This window comes from Rhea americana, unplaced genomic scaffold (genome assembly GCF_003343005.1).
Source record: "Rhea americana isolate MKP2758 unplaced genomic scaffold, rheAme1 scaffold_158, whole genome shotgun sequence".
Lineage (NCBI taxonomy): Eukaryota > Metazoa > Chordata > Aves > Rheiformes > Rheidae > Rhea > Rhea americana.
Window position 1 is genome coordinate 226,942 of NW_028185683.1, and position 18,159 is coordinate 245,100.

Here is an 18,159-nt window from a genome sequence, read left to right on the forward strand (position 1 = left end):
TTTGTGAAAATAAGCAGTATGGGTGGATGAAGGAGAGATGTACTGTTGAAGAAAATGTTGGGCACAAACCTGTTACGCATGAGAGAATCTACGCAAGAACAACCTCCAGTTACAGACCTGTGGACTTTCTTGTTTTAATTGCTTACTGGCTTTATGATATAATTTACTGCCCTACGTCCTAATTGCTGTCTGTCTTAAAGATTACCAACTATTGCCAGGTCCATTGAATCTTTTCCTCATCTTGGTATTGCCCTTTTTCCTGCCAGGATAAAGTAAAATCATCTTAAATCAAGCTGTAATAAAATACGTTCACAATTACATAAAGGAGTTATGTTCTTTGATGTGATGTTTGGGGATTAAGTCTTTCCTCTTCAGAAGCACAGTGTGTTCCCTCTCTTAAATAAAGGCAAAAAACAAATTCTCTCTTCCACTCATCACAGAAAATTAAAAGCATGAAAGCATGCACTGAAGTTGATAAAAATACACCTGTAGACTTCAGCAGTTACTGGGTCGGACCCAAAGCCAGTTCTGTTAGTAAATTGCTTTGTATTCAAGCAACAGACTTGAAGAACTTCAATGGGACTTTGAACTCTTCAGTTCATTACAGCAAGCTGCTTAGCTTTTGCAAGCTTTACCACTGCTTGAGGAAAAAATGACCAAGTCCTTTAAGTTTATAATACCTCTCATTTTAGTAGTTGAGCTTGTGGTTACATAGGTGTATAGTTTATTTCCTCTGTACTCATGTCTCTTGCAACTTACAAAAAATAGGCAGCTGATATAATGCCACCATGACATTTATTGTGCAAAAGTCCCATGGAGTATTCATTCTTTCCTCTATATTAATATGTGGAGTATTCTGAGTCCCATGTTTTCAGATTCTCATAACTGATATTTTAAAACTTACCTACTCAGTGTCAAACTCATAGTGAATGCAAGTCTGTTTCGGATCCTGAAGCTGAGCAATTCAACTGATTTGGGGCTCATCCTGCAAAGACAGAGGTGGTTGAGATGATTTTTGCACTTAGAAATAAGTCTGTCCTCCCCTTTGCAAGTCCAGAAGAGTTGATAGGATTTAACTCTACTTGACAAAAATTAAATCTTTGTCAGATAGAAAGTCACGGAATATTTCAGCCTGAAGACAGTTAGCGAGCATGAAAAATGGGAATTCTTTTGCTATCTTAACTATAACAGTGTGATTATACAGCAACCCCTGCAAAAGAATATCTTGTCAGAATGCATGTCAGTTACTTGAGGATACAAGCCTGCAAATACCTCTGCTCATGTGTTACTCATGTGAGTAGTCCTGCTGAAATGCCATGTGGCATGGTGAAGACAAGGCTGAGTGATATCTGTACGATTTTACATGACACTTCCCTTATAAAGCTGTGACACTTCAGTGTTCCCTGCACACCTCTTCTGACTACTTCCATGTCTCCCTCCTGTTTCACAGATCTGCTTTTACTATGCACGTGGAAGCTGGGCACTCAGCAGTTCCTGAGGAAGGACCCAAAGACCTTCGCTGTCCTCTTTGCCTATATCACACCAAATACAAACGCAACATGATTGACCATATAGTACTGCACAGAGGTAATGATATCCCTGTATTTGTCTGAATCTGATGTGGGGAAAACTGAACAATGCCCTCTTTGAATTTCAGAGTGGTTTTGTTAAGTTCTCTGTTCCCTGTTTGTGAGCGCAGGTATGTTGAACGGGTCACTAGCCCTTGAATATCTTTTATGCCGTTTCTAAATGATGCATCTGACTTTTCCACTGTAAAATACACAGACACCCAGTGCTGAAACAAGGCAGATTTAAAATTGTTTTTAAGCTTTTCCTCTGAGGAGGTTAACAGTCAATGAGCACCTGTTTAGCAAGAGTTACACTAATTTACAACTATGACCTAGGCCAGGGTTGTTTCCTGCATATGTCCTTGCTACGATAAAGTCCTTGCTATTATAAACACTGTCGCAGGATGTATCAACTAATCCTGGAAGCCTCAAAATATCCCTTGATTACTTGCTTGAAATTTTTGTCTTCATTATGTGTCTTGCTGTTCTTAAGATCAAAACAAGAATTATCATGGTTTTGTTCTTCTTTAAGACTCTTTTTCTATCTCCACCCCTCTTTTCTTTTTTTAACCCAGCTAAGAGTGGGATTAGGGATTTTTATATTCTATTAACTGCAGGCTTGCAAGCTCGGAAGAGACAGCTGTTTGGGCTCACTGGGCTGGGATTCCTGCCCATAGCTATCACACTTGATGCTTGTAGATGGTCTGTTGGCTGCTGAAATCCAAACCCATGTGTTGGGATGGCACTTTGCCTGCTTGCAGGTTGGGCAGAGTTTCGCAGTAGGGTATTGATGGTGAGCAAACACAAGTTTTGCATGCCATCTTTTTCCTGGAGAAGCTCCTGGTGTGACAAGTGTTATCATAATTTCTTGTAACATACCACTTTTCAATGTTGGTTGCTTAAAGTACTTCTTGTACCAAAGTGGTGAGGTAGGCAGAGTTCACACACGTCTGTCTGCTGGAAGACCTGTTCTGAAGAAACATCTAGGGGAGAAATGACCTGTCAGCAATTCAGAAAGCACATAGCAAAGCTGCCTTATTTGGTTGTAAATGTTTGTCTGATTCTTTTACTTTGGTGAGGGCTTGTCTTTGAACATGTCACAGTATTGAGTTTTGCCCAGCTTCAGTGTGCTCCAGAATAAGAGAGTGTGTGCTCTCTCTCTCAGAAGAGAGAAAGATTTGTTAGCCCCATTCAGGGGACCCTGTGGTTTCAGGTGCTGATGGGGTGTACTCTAATTTGTGGCTGTGCCTGAGTTCCATCAGAGACTGCCAAACATATAAAATATAGTTAGGCAGAATAAGGGGGAACTCACTGAGCTTAGGAGAATTTCCAGCAAAGATTGACTTTATGCTGCAAATGTCCAGTTGCTGTAGAGGTGGAGCGTTTCAAGAGCTCAAGCAGCTATGCTGGCTTTACAGAGGTGTTTCTGACCAACTGCATGGAGGTGGTTACCTCCTGGGTAAGTGACACTGTGGATCTGTTCGTCTCTATAGCTGTTGCTTCAGTTAAACAAGACAACCTAAGCCCTTGTGCTGTTGAAAAAAAAATGATAGCAAGGGATGTGGTTATACACCCACTAGGGTGTTGGKGGAAGTAAAACAGAGCAAAGAAGGTTCTGTGCAAATGGAAATTTAGATTCTCAGAGACCTCTGAGACAAGTGTTTTCTCAGGCATAGAGCATGCAGGCATTAAAAAAAGGAGGTTTCTTCCTTAAAGTTACTTCTGATGTGTATATCCAGATGAAAAACCTTACTGCTGTGTTAGTTGTGTGGCAGCTGAAGCAGATAATTTTGACACAATCTAATGTCCACTGAAAGAGAGAATGAAGGCTACTGAACATAGTCTGAGATAGTTTTCCTTGTTCATAGCCTTTGCACTGGTAAAAAAATAAAGGACATAGTTCCAAGAACATCCATTTTCCAGGTTCCAGGTGCAGGCAGTGAGCAGTGCATAAAATCAGGAGTGAAGAATTTGACCATATTTTTGCCAGCTTTCCTCCTATGGGGAGAAAAAAAAAAACCACAGATACATAACTCTTACATTATAGCTTTCAAAATGGTAGCATCCCAAGTCCTTGATTAAGCAGCATGTGGTTGAAATAAAGAGTGTATTTGCCTCTTAATGAGTAGTTACGTAAGTTGACTCTTACTGACTAAAGCATTATAGGGTAAAAGACTGAATGGCTTGTGAGAAAAAATTTGAACAAGGAATGTGCTTCCCATTCAGGGTGAAGGCCAGCAGGATGGCTCTAAGAGCTTTCTTCTATGTGTCACCTGTTCTGCTCAATCAGTTCTTCATCAGTGTAAAAGCTGTTTAACTTGCCTTCTGTGCACACGGAGAGAGCACAGACTCAGCACCTTTTGGTAGGCTAGAGTAAGGGTTTGATTCATTCAGAGATTGCTATGCAGGCGGGTGAAGAGAGGAGGTTTGGCTCTCAGGTTACTCCTGGCCTTCGTAGCAGGCGTGCCCAAGTTGCTCTTGGACCTTCCACAAAGGACAAAGTGAACTTCTGCTCCTTGCCCAGTAGAGATCACAGAATCAGTAAGGTTGGAAGGGACCTCTGGAAATCATCTAGTCCAACATCTCTGCTCAGCAGGGTCACCTAGAGCATGTTAGACAGGGTTGCATCCAGGCGGGCCTTGAACATCTCCAGAGAAAGAGACTCCACAACCTCTCTGGGCAACCTCCTCCAGTGCTCTGTCACTCCCACAGTGAAGAAATTCCCCCTCACGGTCAGGCAGAACTTCCTGTGCTTCAATTTCTGCCATTGCCTCTTGTCCTGTCACACGGGACAACTGAAAAGAGTTTGTCCCCATCCCCCTGACATTCTCCCTTCAGGTACTTATACACACTGATAAGATCATAGACTTCTATTTGGTCTGGACAATACAATTAAGTTTTATTTTCCATTCCAATAGGTTTTCCCATCCCACATTTTGAAGTCAGTATTTTTCCAGTGCTGAATTCAGCATACCAAGATCAAACCAATATTAGGTCTCCTTCTTTAAAGTCTTTGGGGAGGTTTTCTTTCTTCTTTTCTTTTCTTTTCTTTTCTTTTCTTTTCTTTTCTTTTCTTTTCTTTTCTTTTCTTTTCTTTTCTTTTCTACTCTTCTGTTTTCTTCTTGGTACACATAGTATTTTTTTCTTCCATTTAACAGAAGTAGCACACATTTCTCTGGAATAGTAACTTTCATGTAGAAGGATCACATTCTACTTACTAAACATCCTGAAAGATTTCATTGTCTTACATCCTGGTTCCTTGCATGTGGATGCTTTTGGCATTATCCCTTGCATACACCACTTGATTGATGCATGGGGAACCCCTGTACTCTGCTTACTTTTAGCTACTGAAACACAAACACTCCAGTTCTAAGATGGTGGTTTGGATGTACATTGATTATAGACAAGAATAGATACATGCAAGCAACCCATATTACTGGATAATTAGTCTTTGTCTAGATAGCAGGACTATTTTGTTTGTTCTTAGTTTGTGTTGAAGGAAAGGAAATTACTTGTATATGCTGTTGTGTGTTGTTCAGTAAAGACTTTTCCTTGTAATTAAGAACTGATAGAATCATGGGCTTTTTTATGCCTTGAGGAATATATGTCTGTCTGCTTTGAGTTACTGTACTGCAAATATCTAGTACATTAGTAGCCTTTCCATTTAATCTCTGATCTTTATTAGAATTAACCTGAATATTTTAGTCTAAAGTAAGGATTGGATTTCTTAAAAAGAAATGATGCTTTTATATGAGCTTTTTTGTTTGTTCTGGCCTTTTGTTTTTTTGGTCTTGCACCTTCTGTTACACTACTCCACACCCTTTTATGAGGCACATACAGTAGTCTTCTATTTAGATACTGCTGAACTTTGAAGTTTGCACAAGGAGAAGGAAGCTGAAGCTTCCAATTTGGACACAGAACTGAGAGTTTACTGAAATTTTGTCAGTTATCAGGGTGTAAGTGTGTTCTAAGTGAGTAGCTAARTATAGACAGCTTTGTGGGCACAAATGGAGGCTGGTAGAATGGTCAGAGATTAGAGCATCACCTTACAAAACATGAGGTTCTGGATCCAAATCAGCCTTCAGGGTCCAGATTTGTTGCTTAAAGGAAGCTCACGGAGATGCATACATGCATGTTTAAAGTTTTAAAACATTATCTCATGAAAGTGAAATTCTTCAGGCTAAAATTCCTGCTTACATTTATCTAGCTTTTTTCATGTTGTTGTGCTACCTTTGATTTGGGGATGGGGAGGAGGGATTGTCTCTGAGATAATAGGTTTCGCTGACATAAATTAGGAAATGTGACTTTGCTCCAGAGTGGCAGATAAAATCTTTTATGTCATTCCATATTTAGTGGGTTTTTTTAATCTGTTCCATGCGCTAGAGAAAAAATGAATTTTCAAGTATTTTAATATTTGGCTTTTTTTACTTTTTAAAAACAAACTGCCTTACTTCGGTAAGTCCAAAGGCATACAGCTGTAAAAAGCTTCTAAAAAAGTCATCTTCTGATCCTAGAATCACAGCTTTAGATTCTGTTATCTCTTAGACCTTATTTTTTTCACCTACCCACCCCAGTTAGAAGTGGCCACAACTTGGCATTTTTGTAACTAGAAAGCTGTTGCTGGTGTAGAAAAGAATCTCAAGTTCTCAGAGTTTTTGTCAGGCATAGTTTTAGGGAAAATTTCCACTTTTGAAGCCACCAAAGATGCAGTGATATGATAGGAGAAGCTGAAGAGGGTGGAACATTTAGATGAGCTGTGAAAAAATCTCCTAAGCAGTGRTGAGGCATAGATTGGTCAAAGGTGAATGAATTGTTACAGCTTTCACCACCTTACAGAAACCGTAAGGGAGTTTGCATTTCTGTAACTGTCTTTGGATGTGACCTTACTGTCCTCACTGAGGAAAGAGGCACATTGGCTCAGATCCATACCTTGCATGGACTGCCATGCATGTCTCACAGAGTCTCTTATCTTTCATGTCTACAATCTGAAATTCAGACCTGCTTTTTCTGTTTGTTTGTTTTTAATATGTTGTTAATAGTGACCTGCATAAGGAAGATCAAACTCCTCCTTTAATCCACGATCCACAGGGAATAACAGTACTGAATTTCAGTGTTCCAGTTCCAAAGGCCAACTGAGTAACAAAAGACTATAATGAAGGCCTTCTGGTGACCCTTGGCTGAAAGGTCAAATATGGGATTTCCCTTATGCGCACAGCTTGGAAAACCACAGTGGACAAGTGTTAAACACGTCGGGATTCTGGCTATGTTGAAAGACTGAAATTAATTGTGTTTCAAGTGTCTGTGTTTTGCGTGAGAAATGGAAACTTTAAAAAACTCAGTAAGAACATTTTCAGTACATGCTTTAGCCATAATCTGAACTGCAGGAACTGCAGATGGCATGACCTGTGTGTAGATTTTGACCTAGAGCTGTTTAAAAGCAGAGGGYGGACTGGGAGTTTCTGCCCTTGGCTGAACTGCACAGTCACTTCCAGAAGGTGCTGCCACATACACCCTCTCAGTCTACAGCGAGTAGCTTCCGTTACAGTGGTGAGGATAGCAGCCACAATTTTTAGAAAGCTGGGAGGGTAATGCATGAGAAACACCCTACAGATTCCCAGTTTATTACGTCTCTAGCAGCCATTACTGGCTGCTGTCAAACAAGTTCTGAAGCAGAATGAATTGCTGATCTGGCTGATTTATAGTTGTTTTGTGTTCCCAGGCTCTGCTACTCTGACTCACAGATGGAATCTCATTTGCCCCAAAACCTCCATTCCCCATCCTCTTCACCTAGTGAGCAATTACGTTTGTGAGGACACCTGCACTGGTAGTCTTGAAGAATTAACCCTATCTTTGTAGGAACAGAACTTGTTTATTTCGGTCCAGTTTAGCTTAGAAGGATTGCATAACTGCATGGCAGATTGTGTCCCTTCTATGAGTGGTGATTTCCAGGCTGTTGACATGTTACCTGATAACTTGTTAAATTTGTTAAACAAATTTTGTACTCTCCCCACAGAAGAGCGGGTCGTTCCCATCGAAGTCTGTCGTTCCAAATTGTCAAAATACTTGCAGGGAGTTGTTTTCCGCTGTGATAAGTGTACCTTTACCTGCTCCAGTGATGAGAGCTTGCAGCAGCACATAGAGAAGCACAATGAACTGAAACCCTACAAATGCCAACTCTGCTACTATGAGACCAAACACACAGAAGAGCTGGATGCTCACCTTCGAGATGAGCACAAGGTAACATCTAATAGGTTTAATTTGTAACAACCTACTCCTTGCAACTGCCATATATAGTTTATATCCATGTCAGTTCTGATTAGCCAATCTGCCTTTATTTATTTATTTATTTAATTATTTATTTTGGTCTTATTTTCCGTAAAACTTAGAAACTACTCAATCCCATGCTAGGGTTCACTTTCTATAAAGTATATCTTTTTTTTTTTTTTTTTCCTTTCTTTTAATCAAGATTGGGAGTTTCTAAAGCTATTCAGAGTGACCAGAATTGGCTGATGCAGAGTATGATTATGTGGAAAAGGCACTTGTACGCTAAGTTTGTTTAAAGAAAAGAAAAAAAAGAAAAGGAGTTGTGAAACAATATTAAGGCTGTGTGAATCAGCCTCTCTAAAAGCCAAGAGATTCCAAACTTAAGATTGCTCTGGCAACTTCAGCAACGTGACATGCCATGCATATTTTAATAACAAAGAGGGCAATACATCCCCGTTTACATTTAAGGAGGGAAAGATAAACAGCAAGTATAACCAGGTCCTGAGTTAAGGCTGCTTTGGTGTTTGTGTGGAGTCCCTGAGTACAGACCTTATCCAGTCTTGAGGAACTCATTAGTAGGCTTTCCATAGACTTCTGTTAACTCTGAATTTTTGTAGTTTTGTCGCTATGAGAGAAACTTAAATTCTACAGCTGAAATATGTTTTTGCAGTATTTTTCAGAATACTTTCTTATTGCAGTTCCTGGGGAGGCAGCTATTTGACTTCATATATTGCAGCTAAGCTGCTGCAGTCCTCATTAAAAACTCATTCAACTTTATTGACTGAATGACAATTTTCCTGCAACCAAATGCATATTGACAAAATTAGGGTCAGAAGTCCCAGCAAAACTTTTCACACTTAGAAAGATACTTGACTACCTGTAAAAACAAGCGCTGTAAACTTACACTGGCCTCTTATGCTTATCTACTCTCTTTATTACTCCTTGAGAATCTTTCTACACTTTGCATAGTACCTGAGATGTTCCACATCTCCCAGACACCACAGCAAGGGCCCTGGGATATCAAAGGTGCAGCGTTTCCGATTCTTTCGGCTTCTCACATAGGCTGGGAAGATTGTTTCCTTATCTGGCTCTCCCTTCTGATTCTGACCTGCAATGATGATGCCAATAGATGAGGTCTTCCCCATCTCTCTTTGGTAGTTTTAAATGTTACTGCTCTAACCTTTGGCCAGGCCCTGAGCTTAGACACCCAACTGATGTATTGCACCTTAGTGAGGTCATGCACATGAACTAAGTTCCATTAAGTGCATTGCATATGGTCATATTTGCTTACATCTCAGTTGGTAACTTGTTAAATCAGAGAAACTCATCACAGCTCTCTGCTGTGAGAGAAGTTCAAGGAACCCGATATATGTACATGGCTGAATTTAGAGTAGTACACAATTTAGAGGTATACTACTCTCTTAAGTTACATGTTTCTGAGATTCATTCACCTTCCCTTTCCTGCAGAGGGATAAAATATAATCGGTGGGGTTGGTATTTCATTCAGGATCTTGCAGGAGTTATACTGCACTCATTCCTTTCTATCCTCTCTATCTCTGTGGCAGTCCTTGTGCTGCTGGAGGGCTGACTATATTTGCATGAAAAAATAAATCCAAAACCCTGCCTGGCAGTGATCAATGAGCTTAGAGAGTGCTTGTCATCCAACAAGTATTAGCCCTAGTGTCCTGGTCATGCTCACACTCTTCACCTCTACTGTAAATCTGGGCTGCTCCTCTGCTGTTTCTGCTGGATACAGTGGCATTCCTGACTTACCATTCTAAGCTGCTGTTTCTGTACTGTTACTGTGAGCTCTTAAAAAGCTGGTGCATTTCACCCAGGGGTTAGCTGAATTTGACTACTGGGTGAAGTGTTCTCATTATGGTCTGTATATCAGTTTGCAAAGCACTTTGCAGCCCTTCATAATGAAAATTAATCTGTTATTAATGAGTGAAAGTGTATGCAGCGCATAGCAGCCATATGCTTAGTAGAGGACCTATCCTTTTGTGCATGAAGCTGAATGAAGCATTCACAAAGGATTTTCCTTAAGTGGTGATGTGCAGTAGCAATGTTTGATCACAGTGGTTTAATGCTACCATGAAAGAAAGGTAGAACTTACAATGCATAGTGTTTCTTGGATTTTTTTAGTTTTAATACCTCAAAAAGAGGAGAAATGAGGGGGATTTATTGAATGGCATTCAGTTTTGAAAAGCAAGATTGATAAATTCAATTTAAAAGAGAAAGAAGAATCATTGTCATTGAAAAGAAATAAGTATTAATTTAGCTGGGTACCTGCATGTCATCTGCAGTTATAGAAGGAGGTTTGGGGCATACTGGATTTTGTTTTGCATATGAGGTTTTCTGAGTAATTGATGATGGTCTAATTGCTGACAAAAGGTGTTCCTTTTAAAGGTGAGTCGTAATTTTGAGCTGGTTGGACGGGTTAACTTGGATCAGTTGGAGCAAATGAAGGGAAGAACAGAAACTTCCAGCAGTGATGAGGAAGAAAAAGAAGAAGAGTTAAGCCCCAAGACTGAAGAGAGAGGTCAGTCCCTTTTTTTTTTTTTTTTTTTTTAACAGACTGCAATGTGCCCCACCAGTCCCACCAAGCAAGGTCAGCCGTTAACTCTGCAGCACATTCCTGTAGAGTCATGCAGCATGCCAGCAAGAGCAGAATGGGGCTTTTGTCAAGACACTGTTCCTGGGGGAATCTCGTGTTTCTAATCCTTACTACAAGTTTTCTGTCTGTTAAGAAAATACATACTATGAGAAAATGTAGATAGCATCTGTGACTTATCTGTCCATGCTGATAACATCTATAAGGGCTTAGGAAACTACGTAAGTGGAGTATTTCAGTGGTCTGTCAGATTTTCTGTGTTGGTAACCCATTTTCAGCTTCTTATTCAGCATTATTCAAGCAAGGATGAAGGGTCATGGCCAAACTTATTTTTGGACTGCTACTATTAACTATAGCTCAGCATTCCTTCCTTCTCAGTGAGAGTCAGTCCTGTTGCAGTCGCTGTAGTTGGCAGCTCTGGAGCCAGGATAGATCCATGCTCCACCTTCAGATTACTGCTCAGTTGTGTATTTAAGTATGTACCTAAGTTTATGTCTATGACTAATCTCTCTGACTTCAGCAAGGCTATGCCACAAGCTTGCTAATGCTTATGGTTCAGTCAAATTTGACTGGGTAGGGAAAAAAAGATGTCCTCTAAATTAAACCAAGGGTTTGTCCTGAGTCTCCTCTCCCACCTCCCTCATATTAAAAATGGCTTATTACAAGCATCTGGTCTCAACTGCATATTGCCACAGCTTAATCTGGTACATCAGTCCTGTGCAGTATGTTCACTACTCTTGAGTCTTGTGATGCCTGAGCCTTGTGATGCCTGCTGGTCAGATTGGAGGGGTCACCTACCCTTCTGGTGCTGACAGCTGCGGTTTGCCAAGTTTCTATGTACTTAACTAAAGACATGCTGTTGTATTTACCTTTTACTTCCTAAAGTTTCAGCTTTCAATGGAAAACTCATTTCAAACTCACTCAGGAGTTGTTCATAAAAAAGAAATGTGTCTCTAAAGCTTTTCAGACTTTGGAAAATTTAGATTTCTAGATTCAGAGGTAGCTTACAGAACAGCAGAGGTTTAGATGATGCCTCTTAGCTTACTAGCAGAACCCAGTGTGCTGGCTTTTGTTTGGTGTCCCTACAGCATAAATTATGCCTTTGCTTGTGACTAGTACTTCACTTCAAGATCACTAGTACTTCACTTCAGGTACAGTTGGTGACAGCTTTTATTTAAACGAGAAAAAAAGTGAATTGGATGGGAAACCATTTATGTTTTAATGAAAAATATCTTTCATGAGATCTTAGTTAGCAGCATTATAAAAATCAGAGAAGGAGCTAAAGGGAATTTGATTCCATATGCATTTCAAAGCTTGGTGTTATTACCTACACACTGTCTTGTGAAAGTGTACTCAGATCTGCTCAGGGAGAAATGTGACCCTCAAGGTTTTAGGGCTGGAAGAATGACTCTGTACCTTCACCAAAGGACCAACTCCCCTTAGCTGCAGCTGCAGCTGCAGCAAGATGATCAATGTTTGTGTAGACCCACAGCATGAAAGGATTGAAGAATCGTGCTGTCTTTGTGAGGATTACTTAGCATTAGATGAAAGCACAGATGCTGAAATGACTCTGAAAAATGTAGCCTCCAGAGCAAGAGGAATAAGGTGTTATCAATTTAGGCTTTCAAATTCCTATAAATGCACTGTGGGAAGAAGCAAGAACCCAAGGTGAAGTTCATCATATAGGCTGGATTTAAGATACTTCATTTATTGACCTTTATTGTGAAAATATAAAAATAACCATGCAAATTTAAATCTGCAGCTTAGAATGTGTAACTGATAAAAGGGATAGTGTTTTAGCAATTTTGTTTCTACTGTGTAATTTTAATTTAAAAAGTGACTTGTTTTTGATGCGTTCAGAGGACCCATGTAAAAAATCAAGTGTATTTCCCTGCTTGTTTTGCAGCTGTTCTCCTGGCTGCCCTTTATGGGTAACTTTATCTGACCATTGCTAACTTTGCACCTTTTAATCTAAAAATTAGTTGTATTTTGTACTAGAAGAGGTAGAAAATACAGAAAGTATTTATGCCTTTTACAAAAGAGTGTATTTAGGAAACATCCAAGTTGTATTGACTTTATTTTTCTTGCCAAATTGTGGATTACTACTATGAGGTGCAAGATAAAAGGTAAATTTTCTAAAAACATTCCAGTGAGACAAGAGCTGAATGCATGGCTGGATGCAAAGTCATGTACTGACATCATCTTCTCCCAGTGGATGTTCAAAAGCCACTTTTAATGCAGAAATAGTTCACTCTGTTCATAGAGGACCACACCAATGCTGTTAAATATTGCTTGTCACAGAGGTTAATGCTGTCACATCTTTCAAACCACATCAAACTACTTTGATACCACTTGAGTGCTTTTGACAATTTTAACCTTTGCGGTGTTAGCAGGAAGTAGGATTTGCAGAGAGTGCCTGTGTGCACTCCATGTATCTGGAAGCAAACACCGACCAAGCTCTCTGAAGTCTGTAACTTTGGCAGAGACAGGTTGTCTTCCCATGAGTCGAACCACTAGATTCACTACATTGACTTCAGGCTGGTGTTTGCAGTCCTGAAGGCACAAAGAAGACTTCTCCAAAGGAGTTGTTGAGAAACTCTACCAAAGAAGAGTTACTCGTCATCTGGGCAGACAGAGCTGGGCATGTCCTCTTAGCAGAGCTGAACTGATGTCTTGGGTGCGAAGGCAGAGGAATCATCAGTTGTTGGTAAAGGACAGCAGAAAAACTATGGAGACCGGACAAAGAAGATGAGGGGGAGAAAAAGAGGGGACTGACACGCTCCATGAAAAGAGCAGCTGCCCTTGCTAAGGAGTGCATCCTGGAGGGACTGTCTGTGCTGACCTTCCTATCTTGTTCTTACCAGAAACCTGAATTGAGAGGTATTTTTCTGCAGTAGGCAAAAACTGATGATTGTGTAAGTGATCACACATACACAAACAGAGATCAGGTGTCTGTGCATACCACAGGGAAGAGCAGGTCCTGATACACTCTTCCAGGAGAGCAGTCCAAATTCACCGACCTAGAAAGGAATTAGTCAGGGAGTGAAGAATATAGTATATTCTGAAGCAGTGTTGGATTTGCTAGAGTTGCATGTCTTAATGGGAATTGGAAGTATAAAGCCATCCTATTCATTTGAGCAAAGCAGCCTCTGTGGTGCACATCTCTTTTCTGCAGAGGCCCAGAATAAATTTCCTATTGTGTACTATGTGGTAGATATGTTCCTACACAGAAGAGCAACTGTTGTCTCCAAAATCTTTATTCTCTGTAGGTGCTTGTCCCTGTACCATGACTAGACTAAGTGTTGCAGTGGTATTTCTAAATTTGTACTACACATATGGTATTAAAATCTGGATGTAAACTGAAGTAGGGGCATTGACTTACTTTCTGCTGTTCCTGTTGGTACAGCACTTTGCTTTGTCATGGTTAACCACAAAATGATTCACTGACACTAAGAAACATGAAGTGAGGTGTTTTTCTTCCAGAAGCAAGAGAAAAAATGTTGTAAAGCATCTTGAACTTTTTTAAAGGCTAACCAGTGACAAATGTGTTGCAAGAATACCTTTACAAACTTAGATAGGGATAATAGTGAGTGTATCCACAGTTTTAATTTCTGATCATGAGCAAAGTAAATTTGAGAGTGAAGACACCAAGTGAGCAGAGATCAGAACTAAAATGAAGCAAAATTTCTTTTATTATGTAGTTTGAGAGGAGTCAAAGAGACGTTCTGTTGATTTCTTGCTTAAGATAATCCCTTCTAAGGAATTAATGCTCCTGAGCAGATGGTGCTGTCTCATTTCCAACAAAAAGAATCAAGTGAGATAGTCCATGCAATTATTTTTAATGGCTTGTGTGGTGATCTTCTTAATTTGTAAGAAAATGTTTCATCTTTTGTTAAAGCTGACTGTTCACATGGGGCTTGGCTTTCAGAAATACTGCTCCTTCACTTGCCAGTGAGTTCACTTCTATTACTAAGTGCTTAACACTTCTGCAAATGAAGCCCCAAGCATTTTATATAAAAAATTAGGATGTGTTCAAACACCTATGCAGTTGAGATACAGGACTTTCAGAGATATTATCTGGCACATGAGAATTCATGATGAAAGAATGTCGTATTTCTTAGGAGTGTCACATGTTCAATGTACCAAGTTCTGTTTCCTAAAATTTATACCACCAGTTCAAAAGTTACATACAGGCTGAAGTCAGGTTTTGGATTTTGCTTTGAAGCTAGACTCTAAACTTCTCTGTGTTGGTTTTGAATTAAAACACCATTGTCTCTTCATTAGTTCAAATGCAAGGATGGGGAGCAATAACTGCCAACACTTTTTTGTAGAGGTGTTTTGAAGGTTAGGATGGGACTTGTGACCTGCAGTGTCACTTGGCTTTGTGGAGGAGGGTGTGCATTTTCACTAACGCTTACAGTATTTGATGAGAATCTCCTTTTGTTTCCCAGGGATTTTTTTTCCTCTTTGAGGGGCAGGATAAGGGATCAGAGTAGAATCACAGTGCTCCCTTTATGCCCTGGCATGCATTTACAGTCTATGTCCTTTCACAGATCCCATGATGTTTCCTGACAGTGGCGCTCTGGAGAAGCGCTTCCCGTGTGAGTTTTGTGGCCGGTCATTCACAGAGGGCTCTGAGTGGGAGCGACACGTGCTGAGACATGGCATGTAAGTTGGTTTAGATTCTCTTACCAAACAGCCAAAAGTGACAATAAATCTTTATATATTCCCCCACCTGTTCCTCTCCACCCAAAGAAAGCGCTGTGTTGAGGGCAAATGTGGGTATACGACAAGCAGAGATACAGTTACCAGATGTCTTTGCACAAAGAGAGGTTCTTGGCCATTCTGCATAACCCAGCAACCCTGGTGACTCTAGAGTTCAGATTTCAGGTGATTTTCTCCATATGTCTGCATAGTTTCCCAGTTTCATTTCTGAATCAGATCTCAAAGGGGGAAAGAAACCTTTTTCCGTGGGCAGACAGGGGTTAATTGTGATCCTAAAATTTAAGCCTTGTCTCCAGATGAATACCACTTTGGCCTATGGTTAACTTTGTTTGAGTCTACTGTTGATTTTGCTTGCCAGTGGAGCAGCATGAAAAATGGCAGAAAACTATAAGGAATGTTCCAAGAAGGAATTATGTTTTTTTTTCCTTTATTGTTATGACTTGTTATCATGCTTGCAGCTAAACTTGCAGAACAGTGTAAAGAACTGTGTGAAGAGAAATGTCAAGACCTTCAAGGGAAATAAAATCAGTCAGAACGATCTCTCCCTAGAATGTTCATAGTGAAGTTAATAGCAAAGATCTTTGCCTTTCTTCTGTATAAATAACAGTTTGTACGCTGTGGGGTGACATAGATAGACATCTCTGAAACATTCATTCTCCTTCTCTTGATGATGATCTGGTCAATGAAAGAGGTATCTTTGCTGACTATAAGTTCTCCAAAGAGTAGATCTCATTCAAGATTACTGACATGTGGAAGACACTTGAATACAATATTGCAGCTTGAGTGGGGGGGAGGAGTGAGAAGTACTACTMTTCTTACCCTTTATCTAGTCTGCTTAAATAAGAGTACTTGAAAAGTTGCATTCTGTAAAACGCTTTATTGGATCATTAAGTCTTTGGGAAAAGTATTGTCTTTTCCTGTGCTTTTGTTTGGTACCTGAGGAGTTTTGTTCACAAGGGAATGGGGAAAGGGGGATTGAGGTTCTTTTCTCTCATCGCATACTGCCCCAGTCTAGAATGAATAAAGATTTGGTTTTAAAGATAAAATGTTACACATCCCACTAGCAGCTTCACTCCTCTGCCTGTCCTCTTGAGCATGAGATGGCACCAGTGTGGCTGTTCACTTTTTCAGAAAGTGAGCTGTTTCCCCCTGCCCCATATAACACATAATGGATTGACTTTATTGTTCCCTGTATGGACTATAATGGTTTGTTTTCTGCTGCATTTCCTCACAGGGCACTGAACGAATGCAAGCGCAGGAGCATTGATGACAACCAACTGAAGGAGGACACGGAGGAGACTGTTAGCACGCTGCCGGTAGAAGAAAAGGAAAGCATTGAGAAAATGATGGTGGACTTCTCCCACAACAGCGAAACAGCAGTCAGTGTGGTAGCTGCTGACAAACCTCTCGAAGAGAACTCAGAGGCCAAAAACGAATAAGCATTTGGTGTGATTTTAATCAACTTACTTGAACAGTGATGAACGGGGTGGGGTGGGTGGGCTGGTGGGGTGGGCAGAAGGAAGAAACAAAGCTGCTTTTAGGACTGAATGATCTATTTTCAAAGCACTGGTACCTGTGTGAGTGTGTGTATATTAAAGTTATTTAAATGATGGAATAAGTGACTCCATTACATCACTGCATCTTTTCTTCTGGATCTTGACAATGGGAAGTTACGTTCATCTTGGACTAATGAAACAACTCCCTGTGTTCCTACATTACACAACATGCTTTGCAGTGGAGACTCGGATTGTTTGTGAATGGAAGCGTCGTGAGCATGGAAGCAGAGGGTGGGGGTGGGGATAACTTTTCAACGCACAAATTTGGGTGCGTTTTTCTAGTTTTAATACATAACGCTTTTCCAGACTGAATGCAACTGCTTTAGAAAAAGAGAAAAAGAAAAAAAAAAAAAAAAAAAAAAAAAAACAGAAACTGCTTTGCTTAAAACAGTCACCTGTTTCCTAGTACCTCAGAATTAACCAAGGGAGATCTCTGCATTTGTCAGTACTACCTGTTGTCATTGTGGTTAAATGTAGAGAGACTGCTGGGCAAGGTGGTGAAAGGAGGAAGAAAAAAAGTTTTAAAGGAAAACAAATTGTGCTTAAAATCCCAGTGTGGGTTTTATTTCTTAAAATACTGTGATTTTTTTAATTATTTTAGTAAAAAAAAAACAAAAAAAAAGAGAGAGACTTTAATTCCTAGATAACTGTTTGTGAATTGTCATCCTTTATTCCAGGTAAGCTGTTTGTTAGTATTCAACTATAATTTTAGAATTTGATAGATTTCATGTGACTGATTGTGCAGTTTTGTTTGCCACATTTATTTTCTGAGGTGTTACAAATACAGCACAATTAAGTTTCTCATATAAAACGAATATTTCTTTTCAAGGGGGAGGGTACAGGGAAAGGAGACTAGATCTTGTGAATAGATTTTTTGTTGTTGTTGTTAATTTTAAACATACAAATATAACAAAGAAGTTTTTTTTTTTTTTTTTTTTTTTTTTTTTTTTTTTACTAAAGAACCAAACTTACGGCACAGCTATGCAGCTTGTGGGCCAAACATGTAGGTCCTCATAACCATTCTGTTGCTTGTCATATTAACATCTATCAGTCACACATTAGTATTTTTTTTGTTAAGATTGGCTGCCTTTTTTTTCCTTCCGTCTGTGGTGTGTGTGTTTTCTTTTTGTTTTCGTATAGTGGGAGGGAGGGGGTGTCTTTTAACACATCTTTTTGCAAGTGGAGATGAAATAGTTACATATGACATTGAGCCTGGAGAACTACTCTTACTCGATTAAAGACGGGAGTTGCTAATTTTTTCCCCTCCTCCTTAGCTTTTAGCATGAGGGGAGCAGCGTAGAGTGAATAGGAACTTGTGTACCTAGTGGCTGATCCTGCACTTTTTCTTGGGTGGAAAGCCTACCAAACTCAATGGGACTTTTGCCTGAGCAAGGAATACAGGATCTAGTGCCCGTGGTATGTTCTGATTGTG

At 39.9% G+C, this 18,159-nt stretch overlaps 1 protein-coding gene across 6 annotated transcripts in view; it reads left to right on the forward strand.

The window, feature by feature from the left end:
* The window catches only part of ZNF462 (zinc finger protein 462), a 92,163-nt gene extending 74,004 nt beyond the window's left edge, over positions 1-18,159 (forward strand). For all 6 annotated transcript variants that reach the window (XM_085299950.1, XM_085299956.1, XM_085299955.1 and 3 more), the window contains 5 exons: positions 1,451-1,587; positions 7,582-7,805; positions 10,242-10,374; positions 15,000-15,114; positions 16,406-18,159. In XM_085299950.1, coding sequence (XP_085156076.1) covers positions 1,451-1,587; positions 7,582-7,805; positions 10,242-10,374; positions 15,000-15,114; positions 16,406-16,610 — 814 coding nt within the window. In that variant the 3' untranslated portion in view covers positions 16,611-18,159. The remainder of the gene's footprint in view (positions 1-1,450; positions 1,588-7,581; positions 7,806-10,241; positions 10,375-14,999; positions 15,115-16,405) is intronic.